General features: G+C 33.8%; 1 protein-coding gene across 1 annotated transcript in view; it reads right to left on the reverse strand.

The window, feature by feature from the left end:
- Positions 1-12,545: 12,545 nt before the first annotated feature.
- Positions 12,546-24,885, reverse strand: part of LOC128871839 (protein roadkill) — a 50,321-nt gene continuing 37,981 nt past the window's right edge. The window contains exons 2-8 of the mRNA XM_054113938.1: positions 20,854-21,004; positions 17,079-17,200; positions 15,921-16,082; positions 15,532-15,827; positions 15,108-15,286; positions 14,014-14,156; positions 12,546-13,778 (exon numbers count right to left, since the gene is read on the reverse strand). Of these exons, the coding sequence (XP_053969913.1) occupies positions 13,634-13,778; positions 14,014-14,156; positions 15,108-15,286; positions 15,532-15,827; positions 15,921-16,082; positions 17,079-17,200; positions 20,854-21,004 (1,198 nt within the window). The 3' untranslated portion in view covers positions 12,546-13,633. The remainder of the gene's footprint in view (positions 13,779-14,013; positions 14,157-15,107; positions 15,287-15,531; positions 15,828-15,920; positions 16,083-17,078; positions 17,201-20,853; positions 21,005-24,885) is intronic.

Here is a 24,885-nt window from a genome sequence, read left to right on the forward strand (position 1 = left end):
CATTTTGTACTTTTCAAAAATTTATAGAATGATTAAATGGTGAGTTTAGTTCAATAAGTTTTTATAATTTTTGTATAATTAATATACATCATTTACTGTTAAGCTCATGTTTTGATTTTTTTTTTTTTTTTCGGGAAAGTACCTATTAAAAATGCGTAAGTAGGAACGCTGGCAAATGATGCTGCAGTCACAGTCGCTAAATAGAAAATTTTTGGAACGCTCCCATATCATTCGCTCAGTCGTGGGCAAAGAAATTATTTGTAATGTGTATATTCGTACACTAGAATTTCAAACTAAAAATTTAATTGATTTGGATCTTTATCTGTTATCAAAGAAAAAAATTCGAAACATTAGAAGCGTAAAGTTTTTGACATGGCAAAATTTCATATGAATTTAGTTATGTGTCTGAATTCGTAAAATCTCATATTAAAACTATTTATTATAAATCGGTAGTCAAATGACGACCATAATTTTTCTCATTATAAGAATCCTTAATTTCTTATAAATACTTTTTCTTTAATTTTAATGAATGTACTCAAATTGTAGTTTTTGTGATATACGATATACGATACACTAGCCCTGTAGTTTTTGTCTTCTAACTTAGTGCTTCAAATATGGAGATTCGAAAAGTTTTGGGTTATTGTTCTTATTCTTTATATCTGCGCGCAATTGTGCACAGGGGTATTGTAATTCATAATTTTGTCCATGTAAAAGAGTCGATTTATACATGGCTCTGTCTGTTCACCCGTCCGTGCACACGACAACTCGGCAACAATTTAGTACATGTGAAATTTGGTTCACATATTACTCTTGTCCAAGGTTTAACAAACTACCAAAAAATCTGAATCTTAAATCAATTTTATTTCCAAAACTAAATATAACATAACATAATTTTTATTCCGGGAAATCTGCAAATTCTGATATGGAAAGTACTTATTTAGATATATTAAAAAAAGGTTGAAAATTTAGCTTGGCGAGTTTTTTCTTGAATTTCAATATCTTGGAGGTATATTTTAAAGATCTGTAAGCAAATCAATGTCTTTGGGGTCTTTGTGACATAAAGAAAAAGCTTTTCGCTTTTTTATAGCTAAATAAAACTAAAGGGTGATTTTTTAGCTATTATCTTTTTAAACAGTTGGTTTAAACAGCTGACGCAAGTTTCGTATTTTGTTTCACTGTCAAACATCTTCAGTTTGGTCTATAATTTAACCATGAATCGTCTTACAAACGAACAACGCTTGCAGCAAATCATTGAATTTTATTATAAAAAAGCCTGTTCTGTTAAGAAAGTTTAAGATCCACTTTTTTATCGAAAAATTGTGTTCAGCGACGAAGCTCATTTTTGGATCAATGGGTACATATAAAGGGGTTTTCAATTGGCGCGGGTCGATTTTGGCGCCCTGTGGTAGCCATTTTGTTTTGGTGACATCTGTCAAATCTTTTGATTATTATTCAGTTGTTTATGCCAAATCATCATGGCAAGTTACACGATTGAAAATCACTTTCAAATGATAAAACTTTATTATCAAAATGAGTGTTCATTAACGCAAACGTTGCGCGCATTGCGCCCATTTTTCGGTAGACGTGGTGGCCCTTCCAATTTCTTATGGCCCATATTGAACCATATGGACCTAGACGACATGTGGTTCCAGCAGGACGGCGCTACGTGCCACACAGCAAACGCCATTTTATTCCATTTCAACATCTACCCGCCCTTATTGAGAAACCCTTTATAAACAGAATAGTCGATTTTGGAGTGAAAATCAGCCAGAAGAACTGCAAGAGCTATCAATGTATATACACAGTTTGGTGCGGTTTATGGAGCGCTACCGTGAAATTATATCCTACTTTTTTTTGCCAAAAATGCAAGAGCTTGACTTGTATGACTTGTGGTTTCAGCAAGACGGTGTCACATGCCACACAGCACGCGTAACAATGGACTTGTTGAGAGGCGAGTTCGGTGAACATTTTATTTCACGTTCGGGACCTGTCAATTGGCCACCCAGATCGTGCGATATAGCGCCTTTAGATTATTTTTTGAGGGGCTATGTTAAAGCTCATGTCTATTCAGACAAGTCTGCTTCAATTAACGCATTGGAAGACAACATTAAAGCATTTATATGTGAGATACCGGCCGAAACATTGGAAAGAGTATGCCAAAATTGGACTAAGCGGATGGACCAATTGAAGCGCAGTCGCGGTCAACATTTGCATGAAATAATCTTCAAACATTAAATTATATGGACTGTACTTTTGATTTAAATAAAAATTTCATGCATTTTTCTGAATTTTACGTGTGTTTTTCTGAAAAACTTTCCTTAAGAGCTATAGGAGCTATAAATCACCCTTTATATATTAATAACTTAATTTGTCGTCAATATATAGAGGTTTCCAATCAGAGGTGTTATTTTGACATTCAAAGAAAAATGTTATTTTTTTAATATAAATGATTGGATGTTTATTTCATTATAAAGAGAAAGGTATACCGTTAATAGTGGAATAAACCTGGATAAAAACCTTCGTCGGCCTACCAGGGGTGCATGGAGGACTGGGTTAAACGTTGGCACATGTGTGTTGCTTCAGACGGGTCATATTTTGAAGGAGATTAAATAAATTTGCCAGCAATTTAACTCTGTTTTGTTTTATTTAAACATTCCCCGTACTTTCAGATCATAGGGTGTGTACTATATATGAATCTCATTTTCTAACTTGTCACCAGAAGAGTTGGCCAGGATTAAGTAAATTAAGATAGTATTCCACATCAACTTGTACTGCTGATAGTGTAAGCTCATCCCCTGTGGCCCAGCGCTTTCGTTATTAGGGATGTCTGTTTTTCCAAAACCAGTTCTGAAACAATTTGTTAAAGAAGTGTTCGCGTCTTGTTATGGGAGGATTGTGCACTCGAAAGAAAAATTTAAAAATTTCCTAAAGATTTTTGTGGTACTTGAAAAGAATCGGCATATGGGGAGAGGGAACACTGTTCCAAAATTCCGAATATTTCAATTGGTTTTTTGTACATACAGATGTACTTATTTTACCATAAGTCTAATTGAGTTAAATTTATATTTTCGAACTAAAACGCACTTTTCAATGGTTCGTTTCTAATTAGCTGTACGAAGTTGTATATGAAAAGTATTTTTTTCATTTCCCCAATGCAGGGCCGTGGAGAGAGTATTCGGGCCCCAGGGGAAACTTGAGATGCGGGCCCCTTCAAATTTTTTTTATTTATCAAAATGCGTATTATATTATAGTGATATAACATTTAAAAATTGAAAAACTCATTGATAAAATTTTTGATAGAATTAATTATGAAATATTGATTAAAATGAATTTTAGAAAACTCTTCAGCAGATCTGAAATAAAAAACGCAGCTGAAAAAAGTTAAAATTTTTTATTCATTTTGTGAGCCTTACAAATATTTGAAAATGACTGCCACGATGCTTAGAATTTTGCTTTTCTTGCTTTAGCTGAGGCAAAAGCTCTTATAATATCATCGAAATCGAGTTTCCTTGCTAACACAGATTCCAAATACAAAGTTGCCAATCCTGTTACTCGACTCTGAGTTGAACAAGAACGATGGTAGTCTTTGATCCTTGATAAACTCCTTGTTTTAAACTCAAAATATTTGACAAGATTACCAGAATGTAACGTTATTTCACACAGCAAACTTTTCTTGAAAGGGGCCACGCATTAGTTGCCGAAACATAAAAAAATAAAATAAAAGTGTGAAATTGACTGGGGAAACGAATTTAAAAAATTATTTATATAATAACATACCCAGTGAAAAATAAAAAATTTCTAGTCTATAAAAACTATTATTGCTATCTCTACATTTAATTCTTTATCAACGTAAGGACAAATTGCTTTAAAGAATAACTACGTTTCAAAATTGGTCTTCATTTAAAATACAACTATCTAAATTTAATCTAATCATCACTATAATTATTAATTACTTTATAAATCAGTAGCATAAAATGTTCCATTTTAATAAGAGCTCAATAATATACACTTTTGTATCACCATATTATATTTATTCTTCGTAATCGTGATCATAACATTCGATATGGTGACACCAAAAAAACTCTGGTAGAAGTATTAGATACTATATTTTTTCAAGCAGGAAATTTCTTGGAATTACCCTCGAGTCCGGGCCCCTCTGAAAACTCCGGGCCCCGGGGAAAAAATACCCGTTTCGAAAAACAAATGATTATGCCTCAATTCACGCGATGAAGGATTAAAATGCAGATACAGGCAATTCTTTGATTTATTAAGTTGTAGGGAACTAAGTTCTCCGATCTTGTATAGATTGTAAGTCAAGGAGGATGGCAAATCCCTAGGTCATTTAGTTTAAGTAAAGTCATCTTGGCAAAGTTTTTTTAAACCCTTTTAATTATTTTAATATGCGCCGCGTAGTAGGAATTCTATTACTGTTAACAAACAAACAAACAGTAGGAATTCCATACTATACAAAAATAATAATTAGCTGGCTCCTTTCTAATGAATTACAAAGAAACTTTAAGAGCAGGGATCCATGAATTAATTTGAATTTATTCTAATGAATCCCAGCGTAGAAAAAACATAAATTCTGAATCTCTCCAATAATTTCACTAATCATAAAATTTATTTGAAATTGCTTCCTCTGCTCCCACCCATTGCTCTTAGTGAAGAGAAAATAAAAATGAAAAAACAATGCTGGTAAGATTTTGTGTCTGTGTTCATTTCACTTTATATTATATCATAATTGTATTGTTGTGTTGTAAGTCAATTAATTACTTAACTATAATTTTTAATTTACGCTTACTTTTAAAGTTTGTTTTTATTTTTGCCCTTGTTTTTTATTGTTGTAACATGAGCGCTGAACTACATAATTCCGTTATTATTTTAAATAACCCGTGTTGCTGTTGCTTTTTACTAAGTTTTATTCTTAATATGTAGATTTATGCAACCCTAATTTATCTGCACTCTTTTGTTTTTGGATGCGTTAATGCGTCAGAAACTATTTTACAATGTTGCATTTTTTCTTTTCAAATTGGGTTGTAATATTTTTTACTATTGTTTTTTGTTCACTTCTTTTATTCTTTACTTTATTACTGCTGGATTAGACTATGCAAAATTGGGAGCGAAAATAAAATTAGCAACATGTAATACACCAGAAGAAAAAACAACAACTTTGCAATGCTTAAAAAGTAAAAAAAATACTAAAAAATGGTAATTAAAAAATTAACCGTTTAGATGATGATTACATATAATTACAAGTAGCTTGTGTTAATATTATATTATTATTTCTTGTTTGTGTTTTTGTATTTTATTTTATAATTGTATTTATTGAATAGAGTTTAAACGGTGTTTCATTAAAATTTAAATGGTGGTCTCTTTTTCACTTAACTTTAACTTTTACATTTCATACCTTAAACAACTAAGGAAAGAGGAAAGCGAAAAAAGGAAATTAAAGATATGAAACGCACATTGAGAGTAAAAACAGATGTTAATAACACGAGTGCAAATACAATTTAGTGATCAAGAAATAATTTTCTTGTAGTGAAATATTTTTAAAACATTAACAAAAACTACATACATTTTTTTTAGATATTTTCAAGTTGGTGCTCATATATCTGTAGAAAAAAGTGAAGGAAAAATACATACGTGTATAATAAAAAAAATATTAAAGACACAAGGAAAAATTAAAGATAAAACGAGACAAATGATATGAAACAATTTAAATACAAATTTAAAATACTTTTCATATATTTTATATATGAAGTAAGGAAAAATTAAAGATAAAACGAGACAAATGATGATATGAAACAATTTAAATACAAATTTAAAATATTTTTCATATATTTTATATATGAAGTATATATTAAAACCTAAGTGTAATTGTAATAGTAATAATAATAATATTAGAAATAAAATTACTTAAAAGTAGATAAATTTAGACAAAAAGAAAAACTTGTATAGTGTTGAATATTTTTACATACTTTACAATTTGCTTTTACTGTATTTTGTATTTTTATCACTAATTGATGAATTTAAAGATGTAATATTTTGTTTCCTTCTGTTAATTTTTTAAAAATTAAGCTTTTAATCTTAATTCTTATGTTATGTTTTGCAATTTTTTGTTTTAATTATTTTTTTTGTTTTTTGTTAATATTTCACTTTTACTTCTGATTTGATATTATAATTTTACAGCTTCTATTAATATAATTTTTTACATGACAACAGTTGGTTTACTTTTGTTGTTTCAGTTTTGCTTTTGTTGTGAACCCTTTTTATTTTTTTGTATCATTTAATTACTAATTCTTTTTTTTTTTTATATCCGTTAGTTATTTTAACTTTTTATTTTTGCAACATTTATAAATTTATTGTATTTTTAGGCAAGGTTTTTGTTGTCTTTTTTCCCAAATTATTTGCATAAAACTTCTATTTATTACTAATATGCATTTTTTCTTGATTCGTTCTCTCTTTTGTTGTTTTACATGTCACGTGGAAAAGTCGGTTCGGGTTCATACATTTATTTGAACGCTAAAAAATGTCCTTTTATGTTTCTAAATTTTTGTTTCGATTTTATTTAAAAAATATTTTCGTTTTTTTTCTGCCAGTCAAAGCACGTAGTTTTATTTTTGATTTTGTGTAAAAAACGGGTTTTTTGTTCCTATTGAGTTCATAAGTATTGTTGATTGATTTTGGTGGTGCTTGTGTGGGTGCTGATATCGATTGTTGATTGGTTATGATGAGATTAGATAGCAAATTTGCGCTTACCGTTGATTAGTAATAAATTCGTTTTTTTTTTTTAATTTGTTTTCATTACTTTATAAGAGGAGCTCTAAACAACTAAAAAAACGTTTAACCGGACACCGTAGCCGAATGGCTTGGTGCGTGACTACCATTCGGAGTTCACAGAGAGAACGTAGGTTCGAATCTCGTTGAAACACCAAAATGAAGAAAAAGTTATTTCTAACATGGTCGCCTTTGGCAGGCAGTGTATCTATGCTATAAAAAAGCTCCTCATAAAAATATCTGCCTTTCGGAGTGGGCTTAAAACTGTAGGCCCCTCCATTTGTGGAAAAAACATCAAGACGCACACCACAAATAGGAGGAGGAGCTCGGCCACACACCCAAAAAGGGTGTAAGTGCCAATTATATAAATATATAAATATTTATTTTACTGAGCATGAGCAGTTTATTTTCATTAACTAGTTCTTTAAAATTTAAAAATTTTCAAAAGTATTAAAAAAGATCAAATCAAATGCATTCGGCTGTAAATTAAAATCATATTTCGAAAATTATTAATATAAGTATATAAATTAAAGATTGTCATAAAAAAATTGGAAAATAAATTTATTAATAAGTACATATTACAAGGCGAAATTGTTACAAAAATTATTTAAGAGATAAAGTTTCAATTAATGTTCAGTAGTACTGAGTAGTTTGGAAACCAAAAAAATCCATCAAGGAATTATAATTTTTAAATCTCTTTATTAACCATTTTATCTAGAATCTTCTATATTTTTTTGGTTTTCCTAAAAAAGTTGAGAAAATAGAACACAGAAAACACACGTTATAGCAAATAAACTTTATGTATATACATATACACGTCCATAATTGGCGCTTACATCCTTTACTAGCTGCTTGCCCGACTTCCTCTTCCTCAGCCTCTGAACGGCAGATGGTTTTTCGACCAGATTTTTCATGGCAGAAATACACTCGGAGGTTTATTTGCACAGCCTGAACGTTTGCAAAAACAATATTTTTATCCAAAAAAAAAATTTTTTTTAGTTATTCTTTTAACATAAGCATACAAAAATGCCAAATAGTGCAAATCAAAATAGATAAAAAAGGAAGACTTTTTATAAATTCGAAATTAAATAGAAATTGAGTTAAAAAATTAGCTGCCTTGAAAATATGTGCATGTTTGTTGGATATACATACATACATACATAGTATATATGCCACATTTTTCTTTAAAATTGTACGGCATACAGTTTTTAAAAAAACTGCATCAATATTTATTATTTGTTAAACTTAAGTTACTTAAAAATAGTTTATTCCTTTAGAATTTGTATAATAGAAATAAATATTTTTAAACTTATATTTCTTTTAATGTTTTAAAATTTTTAGATCTAATGATTTAATTGGAAATTTTTATTTAATACAAACAAGTTTATTAGTAAAATAACTAACTAGCCGCAGAGTTTCGAATTTTGCAATTTTATAAATTTTTAATGTATGTATCTCGTTAAGCGCAAATTTACTCCAAATGAATTTTGTTGTACGAATCCAAGCGCTATTTGCTCGCAACTGTGCAGGCACGAACACTTTGAAAGTTCAACCGATTACAGAGAGCACAGCTATAAACCCGCCCGAATTTCTGAAGAACGTCATGAACAAACAATGCTTTTACAAAAAAGAAAAATTTGTTACATGCAAATGTTTGGAGTCTACAAACAACTTCTAGTATGGAGTTTTTTCCATAAGTTTATTTTTTATTTATTCTTTTTTTTTTTGCCTGCCTCTTTAAAGCCCAAACTTCGGATTTTGTTTTTAATTTTCACGCATTACTAAAATATTCCAACGGCAAATTAACTGTTCTAATGTCGCTAATAATACGTTCACATATCTACTTTTTTGCGCTTTACTCAAAATCCGTGATTGAAAAGCGCGATTTCCCATACAAAATTTCTCTCCCAAAATCTGAGATTATAAAGTAATCCTAGATAATAACGATACTTATTGACATACAACCCTGTGTTTTCTGTGTTATCGATAATTATTATTACGACTGTAAGGAGAAACATCAAAATAAAAACTAAATGAAATGGATGCCGGCAAAGAAAACAGGTCTTTAAACATAATTCTAATAAAATGTTTGTTAAATATTATTAATGAGGGATTTATTTTACAGAAAAACAGTGTGTCCATAAACGTTTTGTCCTCCTTTTACTTATTATAAAATGTAATATAGAATTTCCTATGCGTATTACTGCCATCATTTTTTGCAACCTCAGTAAACGTCGCAAACGGATTTCCTCCAACTGTTTATTATTAGCAGCCAATTGCGCAATTGACAATGTTCGGCCGCCGTAGCCGAATTGGTTGGTGCGTGGCTACCATTCGGATTTTAGAGAGAGAACGTTGGTTCGAATCTCGGTGAAAGACCAAAATACAGGAAAAGTTGTTTCTAATAGCGGTCGCCCCTCGGCAGGCAACGGCAAACCTCCGAGTGTATTTCTGCCATGAAAAAGCTCCTCATAAAAATATCTGCCGTTCGGAATCGGCTTGAAACTGTAGGTCCCTCCATTTGTGGAACAACATCAAGACGCACACCACAAATAGGAGGAGGAGCTTCGGCCAAACACACAAAAAGGGTGTACGCGCCAATTATATATAATTGCGCAAATCAATTAGCTATTCCTTCTCCTTGTATTTTCTTCATATCATTAATAATAATTAAAGAAACCCAAAACACCGAAGTATCCCACCAAAATAATTTCTATGAGGAAAACCTCTCAAAGCTGTATTGACAGCTGATTGTAGATTTTGCAGGAAATCTGCCATATGTGAACGGATAGATTAATTTGCTGGATTTATAGGTGACTAATGCATATGTGAACGTATTATAACACCGGCGATTGTAAAATTGTACTACTGAAATGTTTCGGATATTTCTTTTCTGTTTTGTTGTTGCTATTTATTGAAAAACATTTATATATTATAATATTATAAACATTTATATCACGTTGTTTTTGTTGGTTTATTTGTTTTTTGAGTTTCTATTTGTCACTTGTAATATATGAATTGCGCTGCTAATATTAGCTTTTTTGTTTCTTTTCAGACGATTTTCGATTTTCTGTTTGCAAACAAATCTCGTTGCGGTCAATTGCTTTCTTTTCTTTGGCTTGTGCCTTTAATTTTTGTTTTTGATTTTTTAACTAGTTATAAAACACATACAAGTATGCACATAAATCAGAATTTAGAAAATACGCCCAAAACAAAAATATGCAACAATTGAAAATTTGGTGGTTGGGAATTTTTTTTTTTGGGGCGGTTTTGTATCTATAGAGTGTTGTCGAAGTTTGATTGAATTTATGGGGTTAATCAAAATTTAAAAAATACTTAGTTGTTCACCTACACTGTTTAGTTGATATGCTGGAATTTTTAGGATTTGATTTTGTTTAAAATTTGTTTTTGTTTAGCCAGTTGTGTGTTTTCGCTGCTAAATTAGACTAATGTTTTGAGAGCTTCAATTAAGGAGTATTAAACTAATATTTTAAGTTTTTAAATTTTTGTTTTGAAATAATTTTTGCATACTAAATGTTTTATTAAATAATATTGAAATAGTAAAGTGGTACTTGAGAGTTTCAAAAATACCTTTTTTTATTTTTTTTATTTTAAGAAAATAAATTAAATAACAATAAGAATTTTTTATTTTAGAAAAATTAAGAGAACATTTCATCATTCTTCAAGTAAGCACATAAGAAAAAATACTCGATATCGTTGCTTGTTGTTGAAACCTTCTAAATCGTTTTGACTTTTGAGCGGTGCTGCCGATTTGATATTCCTTGACTGAATATACACATTCAGGTTGTTGGTGCCGGTCATCGTTGTCTATCTCATCTAAACGTACGCAGGAAACAGTCTGCTTCGACAGGGTGAAACCGGAGGGAAAGGAGTGTTAGATGAATATAAATTCCCCACTGCTTATTTACTTTAATTTTGTTAAGCGCTGTTGTTATTGTAGCAATACTACTAGAGATCTTTACTTTAAAGGCGGCCTTTATATTGACCTGTTTCCCAAATTATTTAAGAGACATTTATTTATTTCTTCAAGAAATATGAGACCAAAACACTGCATTGGATATCGTAGAAATTTAATTTAATTTAAAAGGGAAGTGGTAGTTATTTAACAAGAAGTTGCATGATTTGCTCCCTGCTTTACCTTGCAGCTTCCGTGTTTTGCAAAATTGATTATGGAGTGTAAAAATGCTAGAACAAATATTGTGTATATTTATAAGATTCAATATTTCTCATCTAGATTCATAAACTAAGAGAAGGCCTAAATCATGTGTGATTATTTTTCAATTTGTTTTTAATAACAATTAATGTCCCTAACACTCAACAAAACAGGGCGAAATATACCAACACTTTTTCTATAAATTTGAGTCCCACATTTTTCATCGAACCTTTTTTCCATTAACATTCTAATTTTGACCACTACGTTTAAATTCCTTCTAAAATTGGGAAAGATTGGGACAAATTAATTAGTGGTTTGTATGAACTTTTTGCTTTCTGCAGTTCAGATTGTTAGGCTGAGTGATGTCTGAAACTCATGTGGGACCCTTTCACATTTAATTTTCTGGGCTCCACATATCACATTCTTTATAAAATTTTAAAATACCCTTTTCAAAACTTTTTTTCAATTAACCTTAATATACGACCCCTGTGTTTATGATTCCTTTTTTTTTGGCCACTTTGAAAACGCACATAAAATCACGTGAATTTCCTAAAAATGTGTGTGCAGTGTCGGTGAGAGTCAGAAAGCTAGGATTTAGCATTAAAAAAATCGAATTTGGATTTAAATGCTTTTGCCGTGCGAACATAGTTTTTTTTATTCATTTCATTAACCTTCGTATTTAATGGTAAATATAATATAAATTAATAATTTTTTCATTTTATTTTTACTTGCACATCAAAAGCATTCTATCGGTTTTGTTTTGTTCTGTTTTATGTAAATATTACTACTTCCATATAGCTTAATTAAAAAAATTTGAAGAGGTTACATCAATTTTACATAATTTATGTTTCATACACATACTCATCAATTCGTTCCATTCGCTTGATTTCTTTTTTGTTTATTTGTTTACAATTTGTTCAAGTGTCTAAAGGATCAAGTCAAGACTAAAAAGAATAATAAATTATATTACAAAAAAACGAATCAAATTTTTGTTTACAGAGTTATAATAATTGATTGTTGACATTGTTTGTGGTGCTGCTTCAGTTTGCTTAGCACAAAATCTGAGCGCAGTAGTTGGAGTAGTTTCATAGAAAATCCAAGTATTCCGGTTTTGCATTGCAGCTGTAGTTGTTGTTAGTGATTACAAATTGCATTGCACATTTCTTAACAAAGTTTACACATTAAAACAATTCACAAATATAAATGTACGTATGTAAGTAAACAATGTATTAACATACTTACATAACTTCGGTTTGATCAACTATAATATTTTGTTTGATTTTGTCATAACTTTTTTTAATTTTTGACTATCTCAGTTTTAAGAATTCTATACAACTTCTTAAGTGAATTAACAATTGTTTTAATTGGTAAGATTGATTGAATGGAAAAATGGTAAAACTAATTGTGCTTTCTGAAAATTGAGAAAAGTGCAAACTTTCAAAAGTAGTATTTGTGATTCTGATTACATCAAAATTTTGGTTTTTACTGATTTCAGTTTTAGAAGATTTAAAATTTTTCATAAGGCTTCGCTAAAATTGTTGCAAAAATTCATTAGTTTTTACCCGCGCAATGCCATCCATAAGTAAGCAGTAAATACTAGCAAAAACAACAAAATTTAATAAGACAGAAAGTTAGTATCTCATAGAATTACAACCACAAAGTAGTGCAAGAAAAATGGAGTTGCATAACAATGTTGCTAAAAAACTTATAGGCTTAGCGTCTTTATAAATTGAAATTTTTTCTCTAATTGCGTATACAGAAATGGTTGCTGTTGATAACGCCATGGCTGCGCATTCGCAAATGTAGCCACACTGCGATGATCTTCTCAATCATAATAAACACTCGGAGCAAATTAGTAATGCCCACAAATAAAAGTAAACTGTTGTGAGTATTATTGTTATTGTATTCACTGCAACTCCTGTTGCCGAGTAGCTTATTTTTGTTCTTTTCATTATTGTAGCAGCAAATGACATTCTCCAAAGAGTAGTATAATTTGGGGAATGTGGCTGGTACGACCGTATTTGGCTTGATTGAAATCCATGTCAATTCGTCGCTATAGCTACTGTAGCACTTGTAGGTATGAATGTTTTTGTTGTTGATTCGCTTTTTGTTCTTCTTTAATACTGCACCAATCATCGTTTTTCTATTGCTGTTGTAGTTACATTGTTTGTTGCTCTTCTTCCGATGATTTGATTTGTAATGCAGTTTGTTATTGTTGTTGCTGTTTCTGTTGTTCCGTTGCTTAAGATCCTCTGGAGTAATATTGCTATTGCGCAGCCTTTTCCGTGGAAAAAACGACTTTTCTGTATTTTCGTAATAATTTTTGAAAAAGCTCTTTATTGGCCTATCGTTTTTATAGTTGTTGCCGCTAATGTTATTGTTATGGCTTTTAGCGACTATAACGTCCCGTTGGTGTCTATTACGGTCTGGACTTCTCTGGTGACATTTCTGTTGACGAAAGTTTTTCTTGAAATTGCTGCTGTAATGGTAATTGCTGTTATTATCATTTTCCAATTTATCATCATTTCCATTATTTTTAATGTGTATAGAGTTTGTGTTGCTGTTTCTGTTTCTGTAGTATTTATGGTTATAATTAAAATTATGTTTGTTATTTTTTGTAGAGTTATAGTTATTGTTATATTTGTTATTGCTGCTGTAATAGCTCTTTGCACCGTTGTGGTTTCAGCTCATTTTTACACGCTTCCTTGGTGGTCCAATTGGTGGGATTTGTTGTGTGGCAAGCGCACGAAATGCCTCCGCAATCAAATGTGAATGTGTCGCGATCATACTTTGCCAGCCGGTAGTCTCCATCACATCTGTGGCATGACTAAAGGGGTGTCAACAAAAAGAGAAAGAAAGAGAATGCGCATTAATAAATATTATACTCGTATTTCCCATTCAACATCAAACACTTCCTCATGCATTTACGCGTTTGTTTATAAATATTTCTCACAGAAAGTATGTTTATAAGCAAACAGTAATCTGTAGAGTATTCAAATTGATGTTTGCTTTGCTTGGATCAGTTGATTGGCCGATCGATTTGTTGGTTTGTTGGTACTCACGTATTTATGAAATCAATGGTTTGTGCTTTCAATTGATCCGCACTATGGAGATCGGCTAATATTAAAGTTTCCGCTGCGGTATCTACGGAGAGATTAAGGCAGAGCGCCTCTTCGCACATCACTTTCAGCTTTTCCAACGCATACTGTAAAGACAATAGAAAAATTAAAAAAAGGAGTCAAAAAGTAATGTGATTAGATGTGAAAATAAATAAAATTATAAATCATGGGTCACAACGTTCAAAGTCAAATGACAGTTGGGGAATGTAATCAATGGGGATATTAGATTGTAGTAAATAAAAAAGTTAATAAATGAAAAAATGATGAAATGTTGAATGAAATGATGAATGAAAAAAGTTCGCTTCGTCGAATCGTAATCGAATTGCTTTAATCGTGGATTACATATATTTATCTCAGTCAAAAACAACTATGTAATATACATATTTCTCTAGTGAGTGGAAACAAATCGTTATTTCTATAAAGCTTGGGTGCAAATTTTTGACCATTAGCTGGGTTCTGTTGCACAATTTCGGTTAACTCGAATTTTCCAGTATCATTGCAAGAATAGTAAGTAATGATGGTCTGATGGTTCGAGCTAATTTGGGATATTTTTACAAGAGACTAACGTATGATTGAAATTTGGTCAAATGAAGGTTTGTGTTACAATGTAGTGGCCTGTACACAAAAAATATTTCGTATTAAAGTGCGTCGATACGAAATCAAATTATTCCAAGAAAGTTTTTCTTCACAAATATGTGAATATATATTAGTATTTTGTTTAACCCATCATCTAGTTTAAGCATTGGGATATAATTAATAAGAACTGAACATTCTTAAATCTGTGCTGTCATTCAACTTTTCAATAACTGATATACATTTTATTATATCGTGATATTTTTATTTAAATTTGTACTAAAGTACTAAAAACGTCGCCAGTTGTAAATTATTTATCATTTACTGTTTAATTTACATAACTGCATCTCCATATATGTACATAAATATGGAATATACGAACAGTTTTAATTTTTCAATAAATCTTTTTTCTCTAGACATTTGAATAACTCTTAATTCTTTATGCATTTAAAAAGCAAATTCACCTTATCAGCAGCGGCTAGGAGATCATCAGCCATTTTTTCTAAATTTGGCGCTTTGCCTGTGTAGATGAAGCGCAGCATTTCTCTCAGCACTTCATGATCAACGTCATGTATATCGACACGATTCAGTTTTCGTTCTTCCATTTCATGCTCGAACATAGCATTAAAAACTTCACTTCGTGCTGCAAATGGAGTAAAGGGTAATTAGATACGAGTTAATAAGCTGGTATTATCATTTTCATTTATACTAAATTTTCGAATTTATACTTGAAAAAATTTTTAATTAATAATTAAATTTATGTCTATCATACAAAGTTTCTCAAAAGCATTTATTTTAGTACAAATAAAGTCAAAATTTTGTTGTTTAATTAATTTCTCATTATTATTCATAACATTGAAAGGCATTCAACTAATTCGTTTTCCTTACCTGCCAATATTGCTTTATGCGCTTGAAATTCCCTACCGGCCACCGCCAACGTTACATCACTGAATTTCTCATTATCAAATAATGCTCCCAAATCCTCGGACAATCGACATTCGGGTACTTTAAATTGTACAATATTTGACTGACCGGAGATATTTACGCTATCGGCTACAACACTAACTTCACAGAATATGGTTAATTTGTCCTCGGGTAGCAGACCGTTGGCTTCGTCCAACAGAAAATCTCGTCGAATGAATTTTTTGAAGCCCCAATCTTTGCCCTGTACAAAACGGTAAGCTCTGAAAAGCCCAGCGTAGAGAATGAGAGAGAGAAAGAAAGAGAAAATATGTATTAATAAAATTGAAGGGAAATGATAAAAACGTTGCATTTACCTCTGCGATTCCATGGCTTTGGTTTCTTCTCTTTTCGCGTTCAATATTGAAAATTTAAATTTGGCTCTAACTTCTGATTTGTTACACGATACTAATAATAAATATAGCGATAAGTAATCTTTGCTTTCCTCATCGAGACCTTTTGGATTGACGCGTAAACACCTGATGAAGTGAGAATGATTAAATTATAATAAAGAAATTTAAATTTTTACTTGTTATATTTTTTGCATCTATACTAATATATATTTTGAAAGACATTTGTGAAACAACATCAAGACACACCCCACAAATTGGAAGAGGAGCCCAGCAAAACACCCAACAAAGGATGTACGCGGCAATAACATAGATACAAATATACATGTACATATGTATATAGTATATATGTTGTGAAAGCAACTTTTTTTCTGATCGCAAAGCTCGAGAACGGCTGGGCAATGTGAATTCCGAATAGGGTCCGCATATATTCGTATACATACCTATATTAGTATAAACTTTGAAATTATATTACTTGGGCGATCTTTTTCATATTTGGACACACTAGTTATTGTTGAATTATAATTATGAGCAATATAAATGAATTATCTTTTTTTCCAATGAACTTATTCCGTATCCTTCAGGCTAAAGGAAAAAAAGTTTCCTTATAAAAGTAGCTTCAAGGGAGAAGTTTAGTTTCAAAAAATATAAAAGAGAGGTTAAGGAGTGTCACGCACCTACCTACTTCAAACTTAACCGTCAAATTTCATTGTTGCATTTAAGGTGAGGTGAAAAACACATTTAAGTAGTATCATAAAATGTTACCCTTTACTCGCAGTAACCGTTTGATTAAGATATTTTAACATGCTTTTATTAACTAGATTAAAAAAATAATAACAATAAATAGCGGAATGCAGAATTGTATTCTTTTATTGTTCCTTTATTACTTCCATCCAGAATTTTGTGTAGATAATCACAGTTAGGTCCATACATTTTCATACTACTTCATTAATTTTTCAGTTCCAATTATATTTAATTTGAATCGTTTTTATTTTATTTTTTGTAACCTGATTTAGTTCTTATTAGATGTTGTTTCTAAATTTCCCTCTATTGATTTTAATTATTTCATTCTCCTTTTTCTAATATCTGTACTTTAGTTTATTAACATTTGTATTTTGAACTCACCATTTCAGTTTGTCACTAGCACCGGCAGAGAATGTGGACGATTTCAGGACCTCACCCATTTCCTCGCGGCAAAAACTAAAATTATTTATGGTCCACATATAACTGAACTTTACCACTTTCACCTGGGAAATAAAAATGGAAAATATTACAAATTATAATATATAATAATACTTTAGAAAATAATATAAAAAAAACTTCAAAACTATTGATGCGGAACATACAATTGTATGGAAATTTCGTGTGAAAAGTGTTGTTCTGAAAGTGGCATATAAAACACCAACCGTACTTGATCCATGCAAGTTTGTGTAAAACTGAACAATATACAAGGACCTCGTTCGGTTATACGGGCGATAATATGACTACTAAAATCGAAATTGTTTCAATATGTAATGAAATATGTTAACGCTATTATCGAACCTATCGTGCAAAAGATCGATTGTGGCATTGGTTGTGTGGCATGGTGCGCCATCCTGCTAAAACCGAATATCGTACCACTGCAATGCTCACCGTTGACCGAAAGCAAAATGGGCCAATGATGCTGCCGCTCCAAACTGTCATTCTCTGATGTTGCTTTGACTTCTTGACGATCACTAGCGGTTTCTCCGATCCCCACATGCAGCAATTTTGTTTGTTAATATAGCCGCCGCACTTCGTCAAAAAAGATGATTATTCCCACAAAATCTGTGTTCATATCTTTCTGCTATAAAATTTAAGCGAATAATACTTGGTGTTTGTGTAAAACTCGCATCAGGCTGGTGCGTGAAATGTGAAGTTGTTAAGATCGATTTTCGAGTCGATGTTCCCGGACTGAGTCCAACACTCTCGTTTACGGCACCCACATTCTCGTCAGTGCGCACCGTATGACGACGGAGACTGTGAGTGCTGTCCACTAGCATGCCAGTCTTATAAACAAACTTTAGCACCACTTGGGTACAGAACACGCAGTGGGTGCTTCATTTCGGTTAAAACCTTTTCAATCAATGCGCCACTGACTTTGTTTAAGCCTAACGTTGTTTAAGCAAAACACGGATTCATTTCGTTCCGCAGAGATATGAAATTGACTTTCTGTTAATATGTCTAGCAGTAGTTCTTTCCTAACTGTAACTCAAATGACCCAAATGTTTTTGTTCAAGGAAATAACTTTTGAACCACCCTTTAAATCTAATGTGTTAGAAATTTTAAGTAAGCTTGAATTTTGAAATATTGCTATACATTTTTTACATTTAAGAGGTAGTTTTTGATTTTTTTGTTGTAACAAATAAAAACCCTTAATATTAACGCCTCCTTTTACTTATGACCCCTCTTCAAAAACAGAAGCATTCAAACAAACAAAAAAAGTTTAATAACGGGTGATTTTTTAGCTATTATCTTTTTAAACAGTTGGTTTAAACAGCTGCCGCAAGTTTCGTGTTTTGTTTCACTGTCAAACATCTTCAGTTTGGTCTATAATTTAACCATGAATCGTCTTGCAAACGAACAACGCTTGCAAATCATTGAATTTTATTATAAAAATGGCTGTTCTGTTAAGAAAGATTATCGCACGCTTCTCCCATTTTATGGTCAGTTTAATCGATCCACTGAAGCGGCTATTCGAGCTATTGTGACTAAATTTAGAATCAAATTTACATTATTGGACATCAAACCACCAACACGCTTACGTAGAGTGCGAACTGAAGAAAATATCGCAGCTGTATCGGTCAGTGTTAATGATGACCATCAATTATCGATTCGTCGCCGTTCGCAGCAATTCGGCCTCTATTACTCAACAACGTGGAAAATTTTGCGAAAGGATTTAGGTGTGAAGCCATACAGCTGGTGCAAGAATTGAAGCCGAACGACCTACCGCAACGCAGAATTTTTGGTGAATGGGCTCTTGGAAAGTTGGCCGAAGATCCACTTTTTTATCGAAAAATTGTGTACGGCGACGAAGCTGATTTTTGGATCAATGGGTACGTAAATAAGCAGAATTGTCCATTTTGGAGTGAAGATCAGCCAGAAGAATTGCAAGAGCTATCAATGTATACAGAAAAGGTCACAGTTTGGTGCGGTTTATGGGCTGGAGTATCATTGGACCGTACTTCTTCAAAGATACTGCGAATCGTAACGTAACTGTGAATGGTGAGCGCTACCGTGAAATGATATTCAACTTTTTTTGCCCAAAATGCAAGAGCTTGACTTGCATGACATGTGGCTTCAGCAAGACGGTGCCACATGCCACACACCACGCGTAACAATGGACTTGTTCAGAGGCGAGTTCGATGAACATTTTATTTCCACCCAGATCGTGCGATATAACGCCTTTAGATTATTTTTTGTGGGGCTATGTTAAAGCTCATGTCTATTCAGACAAGCCTGCTTCAATTAACGCATTGGAAGACAACATTAAAGCATTTATATGTGAGATACCGGCCGAAACATTGGAAAGAGTATGCTAAAATTGGACTAAGCGGAGGGACCATTTGAAGCGCAGTTGCGGTCAACATTTGCATGAAATAATCTTCAAACATTAAATTTTATGGACCTTACTATCGATTTAAATAAAAATTTCATGCATTTTTCTGAATTTTACGTGTGTTTTTGTGAAAAACTTTCCTATAGCTCTTAAAAAATCACCCTTTACATATGCATAAAAATTAAAATATGAGCAAAATCTTTAATTTTAAGAAAACTAAATAAAATTTCGTTAATTTAATTTAGTTTAATAAATTAATAATTAATAGCCTTATCGGCAATGAAAATTGAGCCAATAAATACAAGCGAAAAAGAGGAAGCATAAAAGCAAATAAAGAAGTAATATTCAAAATTTCAACAAGACTTTTGAATGAAGAAATTTTAAATTATCGCTGCCAAAAACAGCAGCAATGGTAACGTCGTTCTGAGATTCACCTTCTTTTATGATTTGCATGAATGATGGATGGCTGCATTGAATAGTAGAGCTTAATAGAATAAAGCTAGAAACGTGTTCGGTATTGAAGAGTAGCACTCATAGCAGAGCAAATGGCACATATGTATTTTACTACATATATACATAAATTTCTATGTAGTCACAAGGTCTATACTGAGATGAGCTGAGCTGAAGCGGTAGAGGTTTATTTGCATTTTTTTTTTGTTTTTGTTACCGCATTTGTAGTTAAGGTTGGTAGGAAGTAAATTTTCGTAGTCACTTGAAATTCAATCACTCAAACACCAGGAAGTGTAATATGCTATGAAGCCAAGGTGTAACCGAAGAAGGTCAGGGTTTCTCAGGTGCACATAGCATAGCGCAGCGGCAAATACGCGCAAAGAGCAGTAAAATGAAGTGAATTAAGATTAAAACAAGAGGAAGAAGAAAAAATGTATTGAGAGCAAGCAAGCGAATGCATTTTATTTTGCAAGCACATATTGTTACAAATTCTTACAGTTTCTCAATTTAACATTTTCCACATTTTTACATTTCTTTGTTTGACATTGTTTCTATCTACATAGTTGCACAGTTCCAGTTTTGCTTTACGCTGCCATAAATGCACACAAGTACTACGAGTATATATAGTAGGTGCGATACCATGTACTCAAGAACCTGAGAGGGTTGTAGCTTTTGTCGTAGGTTGCTTCTCTATTTGATTTAAGGGTTATTTTATGTAGTTGTAGTTTGCTTTTTTTAGATTTACTACTATTTCATCATGTTTGTGTTTTACATGTCTCTTCTTAATTTTTTATTATTGACCCTGGTTTCCTATTTTTGTGTTTTTCTAATTTCCATACTTTCTTGTATATGTGATTTACATGACATATTCACCTGTGTGTAACACCAGTTCTCGGCGACTGGTGTATTTACTTCCTGCAAAGGTGGCGATGGTACTCGACTAACCGCCATTGTACTACTCGATGCGTTCAGGTTAGATGTCACTCTAGCAGTTTGAATTGCTTGACATTCGTTCACCGCCAATCTGTAATGATACAAAGGAGAAAAATATGGTTACAAATGGAAAGGTTAAGGGGTTACATGGGTTTCGTCGGGTAAAAAAAGGCCTATTTTCAATATTTTTTTTCTATGTAAAAAATTATTTATTTAATTCAAACTTTTTTCTGTCTTATAGATACATATTTAAAGAATAATTTCTGAAATTTTCAAGAAAAGAAAGAGAAAGCTGCTCAATAATTTTCAAATATGTTTTTGTACAGCTCAACACATTGAGTGCCGCCATGTACATGAATATTACATTTCCCCGGTGTCATTATATTTGAAGTATTATTAAGTTTACGGCCGAAGCCGAAGGGTTGCCGCGTGACTACCATTTGCAAATGGGGAAGTTTGAAACCGTGTACTTTTTGCAACGAGTTCAATATTTCGGCTGGGCCCCGGCCGTGAGCTGTTTGCCACCGAAGGAAATAAATAATAAATTTTCACTTGTGACATCACGTAAACGTGGGATATTGTAACGTGAACAAAATCTACGACGCACAGTTGCGCACGTTGAAGCAGTTGTCCAGAAATACGCTCCGATTGCTCACCCGTTCACTTGGATATCGTGACTAAATAACCCGCATAAATAACGAAGCCAACGCCATTCCCTCTCCACTCATACGCTGAGCGGTTAGGTAGAATCTTTAAATTTAAAATCTAACTGTGCCACAGGACACCTTGTACATAGGTACATACAAATTTCTATACAGGTAAGAATAGTAAAACTGCTATAAAAGAATACATAGTATGTATGCTTTATTATTCCTTACGTCGAGAATGTAAAATGAATAAAAACAAGAATAAAATTGTTGCTTTCAAAAATCCTCTACTCAGCAGGTAGATACAAATTTTTGAGTATCTTTTTGGCACTAATCCCTACTACATAAAAAAATTGTTATTCGGAGAGAGATCCATTGACAGGGTTTTATGTATTATACTTTAGTCATTATTATGAGCTGTTATTGAATGAAATTTCTTGTAATTTTTGCAAATATCACCACTATGGAAAAAATGTAATCCGAATTTATTCACTAAAGAAATTCCGAGACCGCTTTCTGCGCACCAAAATACCAAAAATGCTTTTGGGCGAGAAAGATGATTGAATATATTGAATATCACATACCAATTCATACTTCATTAATTAAATTTTTTATCCCTTTTTATTTTAAATACAGGTAGGCATTCTTCTGTTTTCATATTTTTGATGGAAAATTCCTCACTTTTGTTTTTAAAGGCCCGTTGTTTTTTTTGTTGTCGTCGTAGCAGTTAACTTTACCCTGTCAGTGTAGTGTAAATCACCTGTCGTCTTTGCCTAGCTCATCTTACGGTATACCCTGCGGTAACACTCTAACAGGAACTGCTTGCTAAGCAGTATATTATGCTCCTTTACAGGGAGTATATGGGCCTCGTCGTGTAAATTTTGAATTGGGGACATCAAGAGACATCCTGTCGCAGTCCTAATGGCAGTGTTTTGACAAGTCTGTAGCTTCGTCCACTGGGAATCATTGGTGACTGGACTTCGTGGGGGAAAGTTGTAGGTTCCTCGCAGGATGAAGCGAGAAAGGCAGGCGAGGTAGTCGTTTACTTTGGCACACAGGCCATCAATGTCATTGCCCGACGCCATTATCGTGCAGACGTCGGCGTAGGAGACCAGAGAGACTCTCTCTGGTGGCTGAGAGAGTTTCGAGATATAGAAGTTGCTTTATTTTCCTCTGCTTAGAAATTTGGTCTAGAAATAAAACCGACGAATCACTCAGGTATTTCGCGGTGTCGACTGTAAAATATCATCTAGTAGCGTGGCGTAGTTGATAGTGTCGAAAGCCTTTTTAGGTTTAACGCTACTAGGAAAGTACTCTCGCAGGGACGTTGGTTACCCCCACGGTTAATCTGAGTGTTTATGACGGTGAGTGCTGTGGTGGTACTATGCACTTTTCGGAAGCCATACTGGTGTGAGGCTAGGGTCATATGCTGCGTATAGAGTGGGAGTAGAAGGGCTTCAAGAATCTTCACTACTGGGGAAAGGAGAGTTATCGGCCGATAAGAATCCTCTTGGTTGGCGGGTTTCCCATATTTAAGTAGTGGGGTAACTCTGCAGTATGAATTGCCGGCTAAAATAGCTCGCGCATCTCTTTGGGTCCGACGAAGTGCAACCGTTAAAGGTGATATCCACCTTGTGGTTGTGCTTCGTCGGGTTCGACAGGGAGCCTAAGGTAGACCAGAGCTTACTCACACCAGAGGTAAATTTTGCAGGTCTTCACATGTTCTCCTAGTTAGTTCGCTTGTGTTAGATTACCAGTTGCCGGATCTCCAAATTGAGATCCTTTATGCGAGGATCCCCGGGATCGGCCTGGTGTAGGTGGTCACAATCGTTTGCAAGAACAGCCTTCACCTATGCGGCGAAGGTATCCTCGGTAAATTCCGCAAATCTGACCCAATTAGCTTTGTTAAATTTAATGTATGGCTGGTGACCGGAAACGAAGTCTCTAGGTCGAGATGATAATGGGCAAGTGGTCTGATGCAAGCGATAGCATAGGCCGCCAGGTTATGCTATTTATCAGAGCTACGCTAGCAATTGTTATGTCAGGCGAGCTGCTACAATTGCTCACTACCCTGGTGGGGACATCGTCTATATGCTCTGCCAATTGATGTCCCCTTCGATCGTTTGGTAGACTTGAATGCCAAAGATCGTGATACGCATTGGAATCACCTACTACCAATCGGTTTTCACCTCTGATGAGCGCACCTATATCAGGGTGATATCCTGCCGGGCAGCAGGAGACAGGGGCTATATATATATTAAAAAATTCGGTCCTGATGTGCGTTCCGCAGTAGTAGTTGCGGCCTGATGTTGACGGGCAGCCGCGCTACAGGGGGCGTTTGCTGGTGCAGAGCTCTGCACCAGAGGGCAACGAAGTCAGGTGTCCACTCACGGGTGGTGCGTAGGCTAGAACACCTTCGGAAGTGACACCAGCCATTGCAAGAATTGCACTTGACTGATGTCAGGTCCCGGTCTGACAAACGAAACAGACTGTACGGGGGATCGAGAGCTCTGGTTTGCTTCCGCACTGGGATTGGGAGGGTTGTGAGTCAGATAGGGAGTCGTGCTGCACCGGTAGCCTCCGAACCGCTGAGGTTTAATTAGTGGTGGCAGTTTGAAGTGCCGGCACATTCGACGAGGAAGCCGTTGAGGAAGGGGTGGTGGGAGCAACATCTGGTCACAAACCGTGTGGACCTCTCCCCATGTGTCTTAAGGCCTGAGTAGATCTTAAGATGGCACCACCCGTTGCACTTATTGCACCTAACCGAGGTGGAGTTCGGGTGGAGCCGTTTGTGGCATATGCAGCAATAGAATACTTCTGGCCCAGGGTTGGGTTCGATACCAGCCTTGAAGAGAAGTATTTGGAGCAGACATGCTGCGTAGGACCTCTCCGCGCCATTCAGTACCGTTCGAGGTTTCAGACAACGCGATCCACTTCAACTTCGTGATGGAAGGGGTGCTCCGAAAAGCAGGTGTTCATCGTAATGGCACTATTTTCTTCAAATGTGTCCAGCTCCTTGCGTACGCCGATGACATTGACATTATCGGCCGCTATAAGGAAGATGTCACCACTGCGTTTTCTGCTATCGAAAAGGAATCATCACGAGTGGGTCTGGCGGTGAACGAGGGTAAAACGAAGTATATGCTGTCTACAACGCGGAACACACGGCGTGTAGGAACGCACGTCATTGCGGACAACTATACCTTCGAAGTTGTGCCAGAATTTATTTATCTTGGCACCGCCGTTAACAGCAACAACGATATCAGCCTGGAGATCAAACGGGGAATCACTCTTGCTAATAGGTGTTACTATGGGCTAAGTAAGC

Source organism: Anastrepha ludens, chromosome 2, assembly GCF_028408465.1.
Source record: "Anastrepha ludens isolate Willacy chromosome 2, idAnaLude1.1, whole genome shotgun sequence".
NCBI lineage: Eukaryota > Metazoa > Arthropoda > Insecta > Diptera > Tephritidae > Anastrepha > Anastrepha ludens.